This window comes from Schistocerca serialis, chromosome 2 (assembly GCF_023864345.2).
Source record: "Schistocerca serialis cubense isolate TAMUIC-IGC-003099 chromosome 2, iqSchSeri2.2, whole genome shotgun sequence".
NCBI classification, from domain to species: Eukaryota; Metazoa; Arthropoda; class Insecta; order Orthoptera; family Acrididae; genus Schistocerca; species Schistocerca serialis.
Window position 1 is genome coordinate 510,200,561 of NC_064639.1, and position 18,028 is coordinate 510,218,588.

General features: G+C 41.9%; 1 protein-coding gene across 1 annotated transcript in view; it reads left to right on the plus strand.

The window, feature by feature from the left end:
* The window catches only part of LOC126457478 (uncharacterized), a 160,448-nt gene that overhangs the window by 51,056 nt on the left and 91,364 nt on the right, over window positions 1–18,028 (plus strand). The window contains exon 4 of the mRNA XM_050093771.1: window positions 16,832–17,000. Coding sequence (XP_049949728.1) covers window positions 16,832–16,993 — 162 coding nt within the window. The 3' untranslated portion in view covers window positions 16,994–17,000. The remainder of the gene's footprint in view (window positions 1–16,831; window positions 17,001–18,028) is intronic.

An 18,028-nucleotide genomic window follows, 5' to 3' on the forward strand; every position in this document is an offset into this window, starting at 1 on the left:
AATGCGCACACAGGCTCATAAAGACGACAACAGCCAGGTTTATCGGGCTCTAAGAATATGTGACCTGTTTTCTGAACACTTTCCCGCCCTATTACGTCTCGACTGGCCTGCAAAATGACCCAACCCTATAGAATATCTGTGTGATTATTAGAACAATGGATAAAACACCAACATCAGCTTCCACGCAACTTGGTGGAATTGGGTGTCAAATCCTCAGCGAGTGGCTTAAGCTGGATGCGATGTACAGTGTCCTGGACTTACTTTCTGGCAGAATCAAAGCGGCTACAAAGTCTGTGGACGGAATTACTTGGTGTTAAATGATGCTTGTAATGATTTCTCTAGGCTGGCAAATTTTTTGTCCGGTGAGCTTATGTCTGTGTGTATTTGTTTGTGTGTGAGTGTGTGTGTGCCTGATTAAATTAAGCAACGGCTATGAAAAGTGCAAAAGATAAGAAAACTGGAAATGGAACGATAAGATCAGAATTTCAAACGATAACGTGTGTTGAATTAGATGAAATATTTATAAATGTTATAGAGAGTGGAGAAGATTCAACGAAAATGTAGCAAAAGAAAGAACTTAGAGAAATGAAGCTATGACGAAAAAAACAAAGCATACACTGGATAGATATCACATTACATCGGTTAAGTTAGCAGATTGTAGAGCTACTAACAACAGAGAGAACATTTCCAAAGCATTCTAAGAGTTTTTTGAAATGTTTTTATAGTTTAAGAAGGGAAACAGAAAAATAGGTGATGTGGCTTCCCTCCTATCGGGACGTGCTCAAGAATGTTTCTAAACTGTATATCTGTTCCCAAACTCCCGATCCTGAGCTCACCTGAGATTGTAATGCCCTCATGCACTGCACGTACATTGTCCAAACCGATACTACACGTAATGCGCCTTTCTTCCCTGTCTATTCATCAAGGTGTTTTAATTAAATTCAAATTCAATGTTAAATGAAATGAGATCTTGGCCTGACGCAAAATACACTAACAAAAAAAAATCGCAGCACCATGAAAAGTTGTGCCACATAAACTCAAGTTGGCAGGCGTGCTTCTACATCTGAAAGACAATGTCTATTCAGGTTTCGCATCAGTCACTTAAGAGTGTCGATAGTATAGCGACTATGAGGAAACAAATCAGTTTTGCATTAAGTACATGCTATAACGGTCGTGAGCATTAATGAACCTGAGATTAGTCGTGGTGAGATAATGTTAGTCAAGAATGTCTTTAAGGTGTCAAGGACGCCATCGTCAGTACCTCACCGAATTTGAACCATGTCGTTTAATATGGCTATGAGAACCTGCATGTTCTTTCTGCAGTGTTGCACGTAGACTTGGCGGGAATGTAACCACAGTACGTGGTTGCTGGCAGTGGTTGTCTCGAGAATGTACGGTCGCCGGATGCCCAGGCTACTTATAGCCACATGTATCTACCGTCAGGCAAGACCATCCTGTTCGGTGTACGGCTCTGCGCATCGAACTGCATTTGCAGCAGCAATTTGAGCAGTAGTTGGCGCCACAGTGACACAACGAACTGTTACAAAGCTATTGTTTCAAGGACAGCTCCAAGCCAGATGCCTCCATTCCACTGACCCCAAACCACCACCATTTCTGACTTCAGCGGTGTCATGCGAGAGCTCATTGAACGGCAGAGTGGAGGTCTATTGTATTTTCTGATGAAAGCTGGTTCTGTCTCGGTATCAGTGAGGGCCATGTTTCGGTTCAAGGAGGCCAGTTGAGGGCCTGCAACCAACCAGCCTGCGCGCTAAAGACACAGGACCTACACCTGCTCTAATGGTTTGGAATACGATTTCGTATGACAGCAGAAATACTCTCTTGGATATTCCACGCACTCTGACTACAAATTTGTTCGTCAATCTAGTGATAAGACCTGTTGTGCCGCCAATCAAGAACAGCATACCAAAGAATGTTTCCCAACAGGATCACACTCGCCCACGTATCGCTGTTGTAAACCCAACATGCTCTACAGTGTATAGACAATTTGCCTCATCCTACACGATTACAAGATCTGTCTCCAATCGAGCACAAAGGAGACATCTTCAGACGACAACTCCAGCGTCATTCACACCATCGTTAACCATCCCTGTAATTATCGCCCAAGGGCAACAGGCATGGATCTCCAGCCCATAAACTGACATCCAGCGCCTGTACAATACAATCCATGCACGCTTGCATGTTTGCATTCAGCTTTCTAGAGGTTATATAGGGTATTAGCGTACCAACATCTCACATTCTCAATGGCTTATCTCGTGCTTACATCGACCTATGATCTAGTAATGTGAATCACTTAAATATGTTACCTAGACGAATCTACCGGGTGATCAAGAAGTCAGTATAAATTTGAAAACTTAATAAACCACGGAATAATGTATATAGAGAGGTAAAAATTGACACACATGCTTGGAATGACATGAGTTTTTACTAGAGAGGAAGAAAAACAAAGTTCACAAAATGTCCGACAGATGGCGCTGGACAGCAAAACGTCAGTGACTGCGAATGACAATCGTGTATAAAAGGAGCTGCTACAGAGACGGGTGAGAGGTACCCCGATATGTTACAGAATCGCATCATCCGCACCCTGGCTGATAAACACCTGCTGGAACGTCCGATGTTTATGCAGGATGGCGCTCCACCCCATATTGCTAGACGCGTGAAAGATCTCTTGCGCGCGTCGTTTGGTGACGATCGTGTGCTCAGCCGCCACTTTAGTCATGCTTGGCCCCCCAGGTACCCAGACCTCAGTCCATACAATTATTGGCTTTGGGGTTACCTGAAGTCGCAAGTGTATCGTGATCGACCGACATCTCTAGAGATGCTGAAAGACAACATCCGACGCCAATGCCTCACCATAACTCCGGACATGCTTTACAGTGCTGTTCACAACATTATTCCTCGACTACAGCTATTGTTGAGGAATGATGGTGGACATATTGAGTATTTCCTGTAAAGAACAGCGTCTTTGCTTTGTCTTACTTTGTTATGCTAATTATTGCTATTCTGATCGGATGAAGCGCCATCTGTCGGACATTTTTTGAAAATTTGTATTTTTTTGGTTCTAATAAAACCACATGCCATTCCAAGCATGTGCGTCAATTTGTACCTCTCTATCTACATTATTCCGTAATTTATTCGGTTTTCAAATTTATACTGACTTTTTCATCACCCGGTATTTTCGAAATTTCATTACTCTACATTAACCATTTTTTGGTGTCGCGATTTATTTTCCGTCAGCGTAATAGCAGTACTACGTCTATCAAAAGCTTGCGGAATTGCACGTATATGTGAAAAGATCGATGCGCGAAGCAAACAACTTCCAACATCATACCTTAGCAAGAGATGCTGCCGCGCACAGGAGAAATTCTGGATACGTAAAATCACAGCGCGAGTCGAAGACTTCTATCCGGTCACTCGTCGATGTCCGCAGCTCGTGGTTTTGCGGTAGCGTTCTCGCTTCCTGCGCACGGGGTCCCGGGTTCGATTCCCGGCGGGGCCAGGGATTTTGTCTGCCTCGTGATGACTCGGTGTTGTGTGTCTTTCATCATCATTTCATCCCCATCGACACGCAAATCGCCGAAGTGGCGTTAACTCGAAAGACTTGCACCAGGCGAACGGTCTACCCGACGGGAGGCCCTAGCCACACGGCATTTCCATTTCCACTCGTCGATCACTCAGAGGTGGCAATTGAAACGGAAAGTGAAGTTTTTCAATTTCGAGTTTAAGAAGTAACTCACGCACAGATTTTCGTATGGAGGATTTAGAAACAGGAAGCCCTTGTGTAGAGAAGCAACTGAAATAGTTGAAAACAAAAAAGTCCCCAAGAGTGGATGGAATCAAATGGTTCAAATGGCTCTGAGCACTATGGGACTTAACATCTATGGTCATCAGTCCCCTAGAACTTAAAACTACTTAAACCTAACTAACCTAAGGACATCACAGAGCACCCAGTCATCACGAGGCAGAGAAAATCCCTGACCCCGCCGGGAATAGAACCCGGGAACCCGGGCGCGGGAAGCGAGAACGCTACCGCACGACCACGAGCTGCGGACGGATGGAATCCCAATTCGCTTTTTACGAAGAGTACTCTGCAGCACTGACCCCTTATCTAGCTTGCATTTTTCGCGAATCTCTCGCTCAGCGTAAAGTCCCTAGCGACTGGAAAAAACCTCACGTTATTTCTGTATGTAAGAAGTGTAAGCGAACTGACCTACATAATGGCGACCAATACTCGTAATATCAGTTTTCTGCCGAGTTATTAAACACTTTCTGATTTCGAATGCAATAAATTTCCTTCAGGCGGAAAAAGCTTCTGTCCACGAATCAGCACGGATTTAGAAAGTATCACTATTGCGAAACTCAGTTTGTTCCTTTCTAGCATGTTATCGTGCGAACTATGGACGAAAGGCAAGAAGCAGATTCCACATCCCTAGATTTTCGGAAAGCATTTGACACGGTACCCGAGTACAGATTGCCAACGAAGGCCCGAGCCTACAAATTAGATTCTCAGATAACGTGAGTGGGTCGAAGTTTTCTTAAGTAACAGATGCCAGTGCGTTATACACTGATGACGCTTGCCGCTTGGAGTCTGAAGCATCCTCGGTTCCTTTTGGCGGATGACTGATTTCGTGAAGGCAACTGGCATCGCACACGGGGTGCATGTAAAACTCAGTATACGTAGCGTTGTACCCAGGATCGATCGCAGTCTTCTGCATGGAAACGGAGTTTAAGGTCTAAACCAGGGCTCCGACGTCTCTGCCATGGTATCGAATGTGGATTTCTCCATCGTCACTATCAGGCTTAGAATCGTAGCGTTGCCCTTAGTTGCTCAGGCGTGCACTACACGCAGGAAGCGGCAACTAGTATAGCAGCTTACGTGTGACGAGCACATGGGGTCTTTTAAATAAGAGGAACCACCCTTGAGACCAGAGACGAATGAAATCGATCGTAGAACAGCCAGAGTGTTCTCATAGTGCACTACTTCTCGCTGATAGGATACACTGACGTGGTATTCAGTCCGAAGAGTGGTCTGATGCACCTCCCCACGCTACGCTATCATGTGCAAGTCTCTTCATCTGCGAATAACTACTGCAACTAACACCCTGCTGAATCTTATTATATTAATCTCTTGGTTTCCCTCTACAAGTTTTACCCTTCACATTTCCCTCCAAAACTGAATTGGTGATTCCTTGTTGTCTCAGAACGTGTTCTATAAACCGGTCCCTTCAAGTCAGGTTTTGCTGGATATTTCTTTTCCTCCCAATTCTATTTAATACCGCTTCACTAGTTGCATGATCTACCAACTTAATCTTCAGCATTTTTCTGTAGCACCACATTACAAAAGTTTCTATTCTCTTCTAGTCTAATCTGTTTTAAATTTTTGTTTCGCTTCCATACATGGCTACACTCTATACAAATACTTTTAGAAAATATGTTTAAACACTTTAACCTGCTGCGCTGCAGAATATATGGGGGCATCAAGGATTGCCCAGTCTGAAGATAGAAGTTCAAGCCATGCGGCTACGCCTTCAATAATTAAAACTGACATTAAAACAATAGCTTTTTGGTTGTCATATTTTTTTCTGCTTTTAAATGATTTAAAAATACACTAGCTGTGTGGTAATTTTTTATTTCTCATTTTTTATTTTTATTTTATTTTTTATTATTTTTTATTTTTTATTTTTTTATTTTTTATTTTTTTATTTTTTTCCCATTCGCTCACACATTCACACAATATATACATTGTACTCACACATGCATATGACAGTTAACACATTCTTACACTCATTCATTCACCTGTACTTGGTGTTAACAAATTTATTTTCTTCAGAAACGCTTCTTTTGCCACTGGCAGCCTACATTTTATGTTCTCTCTACTTGGGCAAAATAACAAAACACATATACTACTTTAAGTATATCTTTTCCTAACATAATTTCCGCAGCGTCACCTGATTTAATTCGATTGGATTCCATTATTCTTGTTTTCCTTTTCTTGATGTTCATCTTGTATCCTCCTTCCGAGACACTTCCGTTCTGTTCAGTTGCTCTTCTAAGTCCTTTGCTGTCGCTGACAGAATTACAATGTCATCGGCCTAAATCAAACTTTTATTTATTCTCCATGAACTGTAATTCCTATTCCAAGCTTTCCTCTTGTTTCCTTTAGTGCTTTCACAATGCACAGTTTGAATAACATTAGCGATAGGCTACAATCCTGTCCCACTCACTTCTCAGACACTGATTCCCTTTCGTGCCCCACGACTCTTATAATTGCCGTCTGGTTAGTGTGTAAGTTATAAATAGCCTTTCGCTCTGTATTTTAACATTGCTACCTTCAGAATTCCAAAGACAGTATTATAGTTAACATTGTAAAAAGCGTTCTATATTGCTAATGCTGTAAACGTTTGTTAGCCTTTCCTTAACCTATCTTTTAAGATAAGTCGTAGGGTTAGTACTACGTCGCGTCTTCCTACATTTCTCCGGAACCCAAACTGATCTGCCTCGAGGTCGGCTTCTACGTTTTTCCATTGCCGTGTAAAGACTTCGTGTTAATATTCTGCAATCATGACGTATCAGACTTATATTCACACTTGTCGGCTCCTTCTTTCTTTGAATTTGGAATGCTTAATTTCTTTAAGTCAGAGGGCATACACCAGACGAAAGAGTTTTGTCTTGGCTAGCTCTCCCAAGGCTCTTAGTAATTCTGATGAAACGTCGTATGCTCCTGGAGCCTTGTTTCGAGTTAGATCTTTCAGCGCTCTGTGGAATTTTTGTTGCAGTATCGTCTCCCGTCTCATCTTTATCTGCCCTCTTTTCCATTCGTACAGTATTGCCTTCCAGTTCATCTCCCTTGTATAGACCGTCTATGTTTTCCATCCATCTTTCAGCTTTCTATTCCTTGCTTAGGACTGGTTTTCCTTCTGAACTCTTGACGTTCACAAATCTGCTTCTCTTTTCTCCAAAGGCCTCTTAAATTTTCCTGTAATCGTTTCTAGCCGTCTCATGAAATATGCTTCTAAATCCTTACATTTTTCCTTAGACATTTTGCACTTCTTGCCGATTTCATTTTTTGGACATTTGTATTCCCTTTCGCCTGCTTCTTTCACGGCATTTTTATATTTTCTTCTTTAATCCGTTACAGCCAGTATATCTTGTATTGGCCAAGGATTTCTATTAAGCCATGTGTTTTTAGCAGTATGATCCTCTACTGCCTTCATTATTTCACCTCACAAAGCTACCCATTCGGCTTCTACTGCTTTCCCCTGTTCTAGTCAATTGTTGCTTAATGCTCCGTCTGAAAGTCTCAACAATCTCTGGTTCCTTCAACCTACCTACGTCCCATCTCCTTAATTTCTTACCTTTTTCATCCGCGGAATGTGATGATAACAAACTGATTCCTGCCTCCACATTTGCTATAATGTCCTCCGTAGGAACCTTTAGTGGTGTGACTGCAAAGTTGCCTCCTTTCGACAGAACTGAATGTTCCTATTTTGTTAATTCTCTCCCAGACATGTTAATCACAATTCGAGAGTTGGCAGCGACTGATGTTTCACCTCTGCCTTTCTGCAGGCCAACGAATTTCCTCTTTTGCCTATTAGTTGCCATTTCTGCACTGAGCTCCATGGTCCTGAACGTTAGACAGTCCACCTTATTCCAGTCATAACACTGCATTATGTTACTGATATATAAATGGAGATGTAACAGCTTACTGCTGATTTCCGCTAGTTCTCGCCGCGTATTGTGAATTCGTTCCCGTAGCATCGCTAGTTCCATGCGGTTGTAAATACGGTGCGCTTGCGCCGAGTGAAACCTTCTCGCCTTCAGAAACTTCGCCACTGTTGTGGTGTCCCGGCAGCATAGCAGGAAAGTAAGCGTACACAGTTGTTGTGCTTTCTTCTTGCGCAGTCCCTCCAGTCGCCGAACCAAAACTGACACTTCCTCCCCGTAAAGGCGTTTAATCATACAATGTAGGCTTTCACGGCCGGTGTTGTCTTCAGTTAAAACTTCCGGGCTGAGAGGCCGTGGTCGATGTGTAAAATTTCCACCTGACGTTTCGTCTCCATCTGCGGGAGACATCTTCTGAGGTCGTCCGGCTACTGCCACTGAGACTCCAAGTACTCTCGCATTTATAGAGCGCATGGAGGGCACCACCATTCGTCACGTGATGCCGACGGTATGCGTATCTTTGGAAGGCGTCATCATTCTCGATTAAGAGCAATCGATTGTCATTCTGCTGGTGCAACGTCGACATCCATATTTTGTCCAACTTTAAAACTTCCTCTTTTCTATTAAAATTGTTATGGTGTTTGTGAATTTCTATTGCTTCTCTATACATGCGCGCATGATAATGGGATGTTCGTGTTAGGACGCTTCGCTCTCATCTCGAAAAACATGCTCAGCTACGGCCGATTTTTCGATGTGTCCTAAGCGACAGTTTCTTTTATGTTCGGCTAAGCGGGTGTTTACACTTCTTGTCGTTGTTCCAGTATATACTTGATCACAACTGCATGGAATTTTGTATACCCCGGGTGTTGCTAGGGGATGTCGGGCGCCTTTTGCAGTTCTTAAATATTCCTTAATCGTCTTTGTGGGCCTGAAGATTGTTTCGTTCCCATACTTGGCCAGAAATCTCCCTACGCGGTCCGTAACCTTATTAATAAACGGTAGGAAAACTTTTCCAGTAGGTGACCGTTGTTGCTCTGGACTTCTGGCTTCTTTTCTTCTTTGATGGAGGGCTTCATCAATTTCCTTGCTGGTATATCCGTTTTTGATGAAGGCTGATCGTAGGTGATTCAGTTCATCTTGTAAGTAAGTCGGCTCGCAGATTTTGTTGGCTGTGTCCACCAAGGTTTTAATGACTCCTCTTTTTTGCCTAGGATGATGGTTAGATTCCTTGTGGAGGTATTGATCCGCGTGAGTGTTCTTTCTTTACACCTTGTGGCCCAGAGTCCCATCCACCAGTTTAATTATCGACACATCCAGGAAATTGCATTGACCGTTGCTCTCTTTCTCCATCGTAAACTGTACCTTCGGGTTAATGCTGTTCAGATGCACCAAGAAGACATCCAACTCTTCTTCACCATGCGTCCACACTACAAATGTGTCATCAACATAGCGGTACCATTTAGCTGACTTTTTACTGGCAGTCTGCAGCGCTCGCTGTTCGAAGATCTCCATAAATAAACTGGCAACAGCTGGGCTGGGAGGGCTTCCCATCGCCACCCCGTCGATCTGTTCGTAAAACTCATTGTTGTACTGGAAATAAGTTGTCATCACACAGTGTTTAAATAAAGCCACTATGTCAGTCGTAAAAATATCTGCTATATATGAAATAGCTTCGTTTACAGGCGCCATGGTAAACAAAGACATTACATCGAAGCTCACAAGAATATCACTTGGGCTGACGTTAATCTCCCTCAGTTTTTCAATAAAATGCGCCGAGTTTTTAATGTAACTGTCCGCTCTGCCGCTGTGTGGTTGCAGCAAGCAGGCGAGATATCTGGCCACCTCTTGTGCAGGAGAACACAGTTCGAGAGTTCCCAGCGACAGATGTTTCACCTCTGCCTTTCTGTAGGCCAACGAATTTCCTCTTTTGCCTATTAGTTGCCATTTCTGCACTGCGGAAGCTTATCCACCCAGACTTTAAGGACTCCCAAAGGTGCATAAACCACAGGTCCCGCTGAGACCGATTGTGAGTGTCATAGGATCTCCAGTTCAGTACTGCGATCTGGGCTGTGCTCCATCCACACAAACGATATACCCAAGTAGATGGAAGGTGAAACTGCCCTATACGGCGATGATACTGCGCTATTCAACCTCTACCACAACCTAAGCTCTCTGGATAGGCAGCTACAGTCATCTGGACAAAATCTTCCAGTGCTCTGTGTGGAGGGCGAAACAATCCTAACAAGTCTCAAAAAATTCTATTCGCTACCAAGCTCAAGTTCCCCAACAGCTAACTCACTACTGCTGACAAGGATTAATCTTGGTGTAACTCGGTCAAATACCTTGGACAGTGTAAAGAGAAGTGCTCGACCTGGTGGTTGCACATAACCATTGCTGTTAACGAGGACTGCGCCCTCTTCAGTAGTAGCAGGACCAACAGTCTGGACAATTGACGTTGTGCCTTACTGGCTCTACAAATGGCTGAATGCAAGGGGAAACCACAGCTGTAATTTTTAATAAGGACATGAAGCTATGCTGTATGGTTAAATGATGATGAAATTTGAAGAATATTCCGCAGGTAACATAGTCCCCCATTCAGGGCTCCAGGCGGGGATTACTCAGGAGGATGTCGTCATCAGGAGAAAAAAAAATGGCGTGCTACGGATTGGAGAGTTGAATGTTACATTCCTTAATCGCGCAGGTAGATTCTTCTTCTTCTTCTTCTTCTTCTGTGGCGCTTCTGTCCAGGATGAACCTTGGCCTTCCCAACGAGCTTCCGCCATCCATCACGGTAACATGCCACCCTCCTCCAGATTGTGCATCCAAATTTCTATAGGTCTTCTTCCTCTCCATCTAGCCATCTTGCTCGATGTCGACCTCGCCATCTTTCTCCTCCTTCATTATCACCTCAGACTCCTCCATTCGTACCACATGAGCTCCCAATCTTATCCTTGTTGACCGTATGATTATTGTTACAGGAGAATCGGCATATATAGTACACAATTCTGTATTGTACCGTTTCCTCCATTGTTCTCTCTCATACACAGGGCCAATCATTCTCCTCAAAACTTTGTAAGTGGGCTGTTTAGGTTTTTATGTTGGTAACGCCACTTAGCACTCTGTATGAAAATCACTGACTGTGTGCTGTGTGCAGTCTGTGGCTGGTTGGCATTGTTGGAATATTCGCTATTGTAGTAGTGGGCACTTGGATGTGAACAGCGCGTAGCGTTGCGCAGCTGGAAGTGAGCCGCCAGCAGTGGTGGATGTGGGGAGAGAGATGCCAGAGTTTTGAGAGCGGACGACCTGGACGTGTGTCCGTCATAAAAAGGAAATTTGTAAGACTGGATGTCACGATATATATATATATATATATATATATATATATATATATATATATATATATATATATGACTTTTGAACACTATTAAGGTAAATACATTGTTTGTTCTCTATCAAAATATTTCACTTGCTAACTATGCCTATCAGTAGTTAGTACCTTCAGTAGTTAGAATCTTTCATTTAGCTGGCAGTATTGGCGCTCGCTGTATTGCAGTAGTTTGAGTAACGAAGATTTTTGTGAGGTAAGTGATTCATGAAAGGTATGGGTTACTGTTAGTCAGGGCCATCCTTTTCTAGGGATTATTGAAAGTCAGATGTTTCAACTTTCCTCTCAAATCCGTCGATCAGCCTTGCATCGGTTTCCGAAGCGTGAGTCAGAACTGGTCTTACTAGGGTTTTGTAAATAGTGAGTTTTAATGGGCGGCTAAGGAGTGCTGACAGGAATAAATTAATCAAGGTGAAATATGCCTTATTTGATTATATCAGCCTAATCATAATTTCACTTGAGAAGTCATGAAAGCAAGTGACTGTGGAACCAAGATAACTGAAGCTATCAACTCTATCAAATGTGTATCCATTAACACTGAAAGTGTGAGACCCATCTTCTTACTTGCCTGAATTAAGGCTGTAAAAGCTTTTTCAGTGCCGATTCTGTCTGTGCTATGATGTCTACATCATCTGCATATGCTAAAATGCGGTTTCTATTGACGCTGTCGTATGCAGCCTTAAAGTCAATAAAGAGGTGATGTGCTCCAATTCTATATTCAACACTTTTCTCCAAAATTTGGCACAGTTTGAAAATCTAGTCTATTGTTGCCCTTCTTCGTCGAAATCCACTTTGGTATATTCCAATTTCTTTATCCACCTGTGGGAGTAGCCTATCAAAAATAATATTAGATAACACCTTGTACCCAGGTTCAGGAGGGTGATTCCACGGAGGTTTCCACATTCCATTCGGTCGCCCTTTTAAGGTATGGGACATAATATTCCTTTATTCCATTCGTCTGTCATCCTTGCCTATTCTCATATGAGAGTGATAAGTTCAAAAAGAGACTGCTCTAATGTTGCTCCTCCACATTTTAGCACAAATGCTATCAGTGCCGGGAGCCTTGTTATTCTTCAGTTTCCTTAAAGCTTTATTAACGTCCTCTAACCCTGCTTGTCACATACAATCTGTAGCTTCGTATGGCGTAAGATTATGGCGTAAGATACAATGCACACCAGACAAAATGTTGAAAACTTTACTAAGAATGATGAAAGAGAGTTTTACTTTAAAGAAAGTCGTTCTTGAAAAATGAAACTGTGATTAGTGCTAAAAACAACTATACAGCCTAAGAAGACTCTAACAATTACTAAGTTATCTCATTACAGAAATTACAGACACTCCAACCAGTTGCGCTATTCGTGACCAAATGAAAACAAGGAGATCAGATAAATAACAATTATGAATGTTATAAGTTTTCTGAGGGACAAAGTTCTGACAAATAAACATTTTGTTCTTGAGCATCCATTGGTTACCTTGAAAAATCCTTTCAAAAAATCCTGTCAGCAGTAGAATCAGTAGCATATGTTTACAAACAAATTTTCATCTGCATAATAATGTATGCCACACAACTCTGTCGGATTCACAAACGTCCAATCTCCACGTCTTAAAACTCAGCTGTTCGTTACTATGCCTTAAATACGACTGCTTCAGCGCAGCACAACTGAGTGCCCAAGAAGTGCACCATAGATTACATTCAATACAACGTCAAGGATGTTATTTCCTACTTGGGTGCCGCGCTCATTCATCTTGTCCCGGTACAGCAGAGGTGAATTATTTATAATGACAGAAAACATATGGAAACCTTACAGTACTAAATCCGGGGTACCCATTGTGCATAGATCTTCCGATAGCCACGAAAAGCATTAATGTGACCCACACTTTCTTGTGAAATGCCGATTGTGCTTGCAATTTCTCTCTGAGTGATACGACGATCGTCCTGAATCAATCTGTCAACATTTTGCTTGTGAAACTCGGTGGTTGCTGACAGAGGACATCCAACTCTTTGGTTGTCACGCAGGTCAGATGTTCCCACGTCAACGTCTTTAAACATACTCTCCCAACGACGCACAGTACTCACATCAAGACGATCACGGAAACTGCTTTCATTCTCTGATGAATCTCCTTTGGGGTGACACCTTCTGCTGTCAAGAATTCAATGACTGCACGTTGCTTAAATCGCATTGACCGATCGTCTGCGCAGGGTTCCATACTTTACACTGTAACAACACAACTGTTCAATGCTAAGACTTCCCGGCAACTGGAGCTGTAGAGAAGAGGCTACGAAACAAGCCAGTACCTGCCGTATACCGATGCTGCCAAGTGTTGAAGAGTTACGAAGATGAAGGCACTACTTTTCAGTCAATCCTCATAGCACCCTATTCGGTTCTCTGGGCAGGGACTACTCAGGATGAAGTCATGATCAGGAGAAAAAAATTGTCAATCCACGGATTGGAGCGTGGAATGTTAGACCCGTTAATTGGGCAGGTACATTAGAAAACTTAAAAAGGGAACTGGTTAGTAAGTTAGATACGATGGTATTGGTGATGTTCGGTGATGGGAGGAACAAGCCTTCGGGTCAGATGAATACAGGTTAAGATATACAGAATCAAACAGGGGTAACGCAGTAGTAGATTTAATAATGAATAAGAAAATGGGAATGAGGGTAAGCTATTATGAACACCATAGTGAAAGCACAGACACAAAGCCAACAAACTCCAAAGTAGTATAACATTACATGCCAACTATCTCCGCAGATGATGAAGAGATTGAAGAAATTTCTGATAACAGACATTATTCAGATAGTTAAGGGGGACCTAAATTTAATTGTGATGGGGAACTGGAATTCAATAGTAGGAAAAGGAACATTAGGAAAAAATTATAGGTGAATATGGACGAGGGGAAAGGAATGAAATAGGAAGCCGACTGGTGGAGCTTAACACATGCATAATTTAATCACAGCTAACATTTGGTTTAACAATCATGAAAGGAGGCTGTATGCTTGGAAGAGACCTGAAGACACCGGAAAGTTACAGATTTTAAATTATAAGATATTTACATGAACAGATGAGGACTCTGACGAAAATTTATCAGCTTAGTATTTGTTACATCACCCATCACAAGACTAGAATATTAAACTCGCTTTTGGCTTATTACTGAATACCAAGATCTACCTCTGTCACGGGATGCCTTCTCACTTTCGGATTCCCTTAAAGTAACTAAATGCCTCGCCAAATACGAAGTCTCTTATGGTAACAGTGCAGTTTATTTGATTCTATGTATCACTTCATAAATTCGGTAATACATCTGATTTTATTACGAGGTTTGTCTCTTCCTGTGTAGATGGGAGATTAAAATTTCCTTAAAAGATATCGCTACAACGAAATAAACCCCTGATTATTGCTCCAATTCAAGAATAATGTCTGTAGTACGCTAGCTATCGCTTCCACCGGCGCACACAGCCATCCGTTAACACCCACCCACCTCCCCAGGGTTCGGAACCCCTGAAACCCACAGATTGATTAGATATAATAAATAATTAATTTATAGATATAAAAGATAAGAGTTTAAAAGTAAAGTTGAGGCAGACTTTAAAAAAAAAAATTCTCACGAGATAGATAAGGATAGTTCGCAACTTTATAATGAACATTAAAGTAAAAAAATAAGAAATAAAGGATGAAAAACTTAAGAATACATAATCAGAGTGTGAACAGAGATCAACAAAAACACGCCCAGAGAGCATCCCAGAGTGCCCCAGACAGCATCCCAGAGTGCCCCAGAGAGCATCCCAGAGTGCCCCAGAGAGCTAGAACACTAAGAAGAATCGCTTCTCGGCTTTTGGCAAGATCAATGTGTAGTAAAATTTAATAAATAATACTCTTGTGTGTGCCTGTAGAACCAAGACTGCTTTTTATGCAGGATGACAGTAAAATGGTCGTTTTGATCGTGTAAAATTAGTAAGACTCCAAATCATTTTACGTAAATCGACTGTGCTGTCAATTCTGTAGTATTGTTCTGGTGTTTGGTATCGATACCAGTAAGATATCGGAAACAGAGAAATTATAGTGGAACATAAACACATTCGAAAAGGTAAACGATTCTGCACTTAAACACCCTATAATGCAAGAGCCGCGCGGTTTCCGACCTGTTAGTCACGTGGAATGCAACGCTGTCAGTATTCTAATTTAAGAGACGTAATTCCCGTGCATGACGTACATTCTCTCTGCAAGTTTCTCTACGATAAACTACGGCGAAAAACTGCTAAGTGATGAAACTACCATCTTTCACTCCAAAGAAAACATCGATTCTTTGTAACAACATAGGTTTCCACAATTGTATGACGCACAACAGTCCTATAAAATGACCGTCTGCTGCCGGAAACGCGTATGATGAAACAGTAGCAGTCTTATCGCAGTTTACCGCTTCCTCTGGTAACTTTTCTTTTGCACACAAAAGTCATGGTCTGATGTTAGTTTCTGTTGATCATGTGCGGAATAATATTTCCTTTTCGCTTTGACGTCACATCTCTAGAAAGCCAACTCTTTCCCCTATTAAGTAATGTATATTTAGTATCATTCTACTCACCTGCTCCAGAAAACGCAGTTTAATTGATTTTGCTCACTACTCATGTCATGGTATTCTTTCCTAATTTTATGTATTCTCAGTCAATTTCCGTAATTTTACTAGGTTTTCGCGATGTTACGTAGTTCTTCGTATTTCCCTCAGTTTTTACCTATTTTACATTAATTTTTCGTAATTATATCAGATTTCCCTCCAATTTTAAAGATTTTATGTCATTTTTCATATTTTTTCCGAGTTTTTCTTATGCATACGGTCATATTACTGACATACCCATGTGCTGTTTGATTTCCTACGAAAGTATTTGTGCATCTTATATACTAACCAACTAAAAATATCCTAAGACTGCCCTCTCCCTGAGAATCCATATACATGCATTTCGAACAGGAGTAACATGAAACGTAAGGTAACAATTGCTTCGTGAATGCTATATGAAACTGAAGACTCGATTTGTGTCGAAGATGTGAGACAGAAATGGAGTACTTCGCGTACGTCTTCCTTTGTCTAGAGGAGAGCTTTATATATATATATATATATATATATATATATATATATATAAAGCTCTCCTCTAGACAAAGGAATATATATATATATATATATATATAAGGCTCACCGGCCATTTGACCTTCTTCTTCTGTGCGGATGCACAGTGCCTGGACTCATAAGGGAATCGGCAAAAAGCCGTGAGTAATGAGTATAATGGGCAGGGGCACTATGAGTATAGTACGTGACAATAAGTTGGGAATGTGGGTTTCACGTAAGGCGTGCCAAAGATGAGTCTCTGCAGTCGCACTTTGCTCTGTGTCCTATGTGGCTCAGATGGATAGAGCGTCTGCTATGTAAGCAAGAGATCCCAGGTTCGAGTCCTGGAAGCGGCACACATTTTCATCTGGCCACGTTGACTAATATCAACGCCTGTATGGAGGTAGGGGTATTCATTCCATTGTAATAACTATATACTTCATTATCTTGGACGTAATTAGGATGCACCGTCTCAGGCGTCTCATTGTTTATAAGGTATACGTACAGTGCAGAGTTATATATTTTTATGTTACTCGTAATGGTGAATAAGTCAATATACAGCAATATTTGCATCAGAGTCCGGTGGTTGTATGTTGTTTTTCATTTTAATCACTTAACAAGATATAACGTAGAGAGTATAATAAGTCTGACCTTGTGACCTGTTTGCAGGGTACCTACCAAATGGTGAACTTCAAACCGATGGGGCTAAAACTTGTTAACTTTCCTGAATTGCCGTATGGCTATTTCAGGTTAATGGCGAAACAATCCAAAGATGATAATCCGTTAGGTTGTCTGGAGCTTCGTGTCTATGTCAGGGAGAGCCCTTCATAGATATCAGGTATGTTGATCCGTATGCATTATATGGATTGTGTATTATTCATAAGCATACACTGTCTGTAATACCAAAATGACAAATGTGTTTGGAGGCAGTTCTTTCGTTACGTTAGCCATGCAGTTGTTTTAACCTCCTGAGTGTCTATTTATGGTCTATTGCAGGAACCACTTACAACTCGGAGAAGGGATTTAATGAGCTGTTTATTTATATAAGTGTATGCGTCTCATTCTTACTGTCATACACCAGTTCTATAAAGCCCGAAGTGTGATTGTGGTGGGTGGGCTATGCGAGAAAGAAATTGTTCATGCATTATCAGTAGCCGTAACGTCTACCACAATGTCACGCTTTAATGCTATTATTTTTAAGAAAGTGGTCAAATGCGAGTAGGACTCGTGCACTGAGAATTCTGTGCAAACTTAATACAGGTGTGTATATACAAGGTGGACGGGACGGATTCATAAATGGAAGGAAAATGGTCCTATGAACTTGTGTCCTGATATGCATCCTTTACGTGATAGATGGTGCTCACGGATGACAGTTCCTCTAACCACGTGCCGTGCGTTCTTTGTGCGTGATAGACGCGGCGTACTGTAAGCAGCAGAATGGTCCGATACTCATGTCAGGAACAAGCCGAAATGGTGTTTGTGTACGGCCAAGCACATGGAAACGGACGACAAGCAGCACAGCTATACAAAAAAACGTCCCCTCACAGACGCCAATCACATCACACAAAATTTCAAGCCATTTTTGGGCGTTTGTGTGATCAAGGAGCGTCTGAGACAGACGAACGTGCAGGGAAGCAGAGGACGTGGTGAGCTGGTTTCTACAGGATGTTGAGACGAACCCTAGTACAAACCCCAGGCTAGCGGTCAACCAGCATGGTGTTAGCCGAAGTTCGATTACGTGTTTCCTGCATGACAGCCGTTACTGTCCCTATCACCTGCAATACTATAGTGACCACTTTGAACATCTGTTGTGCCGTGGATGGGATACAGCTTTGTAACGTATCCTGGGACGATTTGTTGTCATTA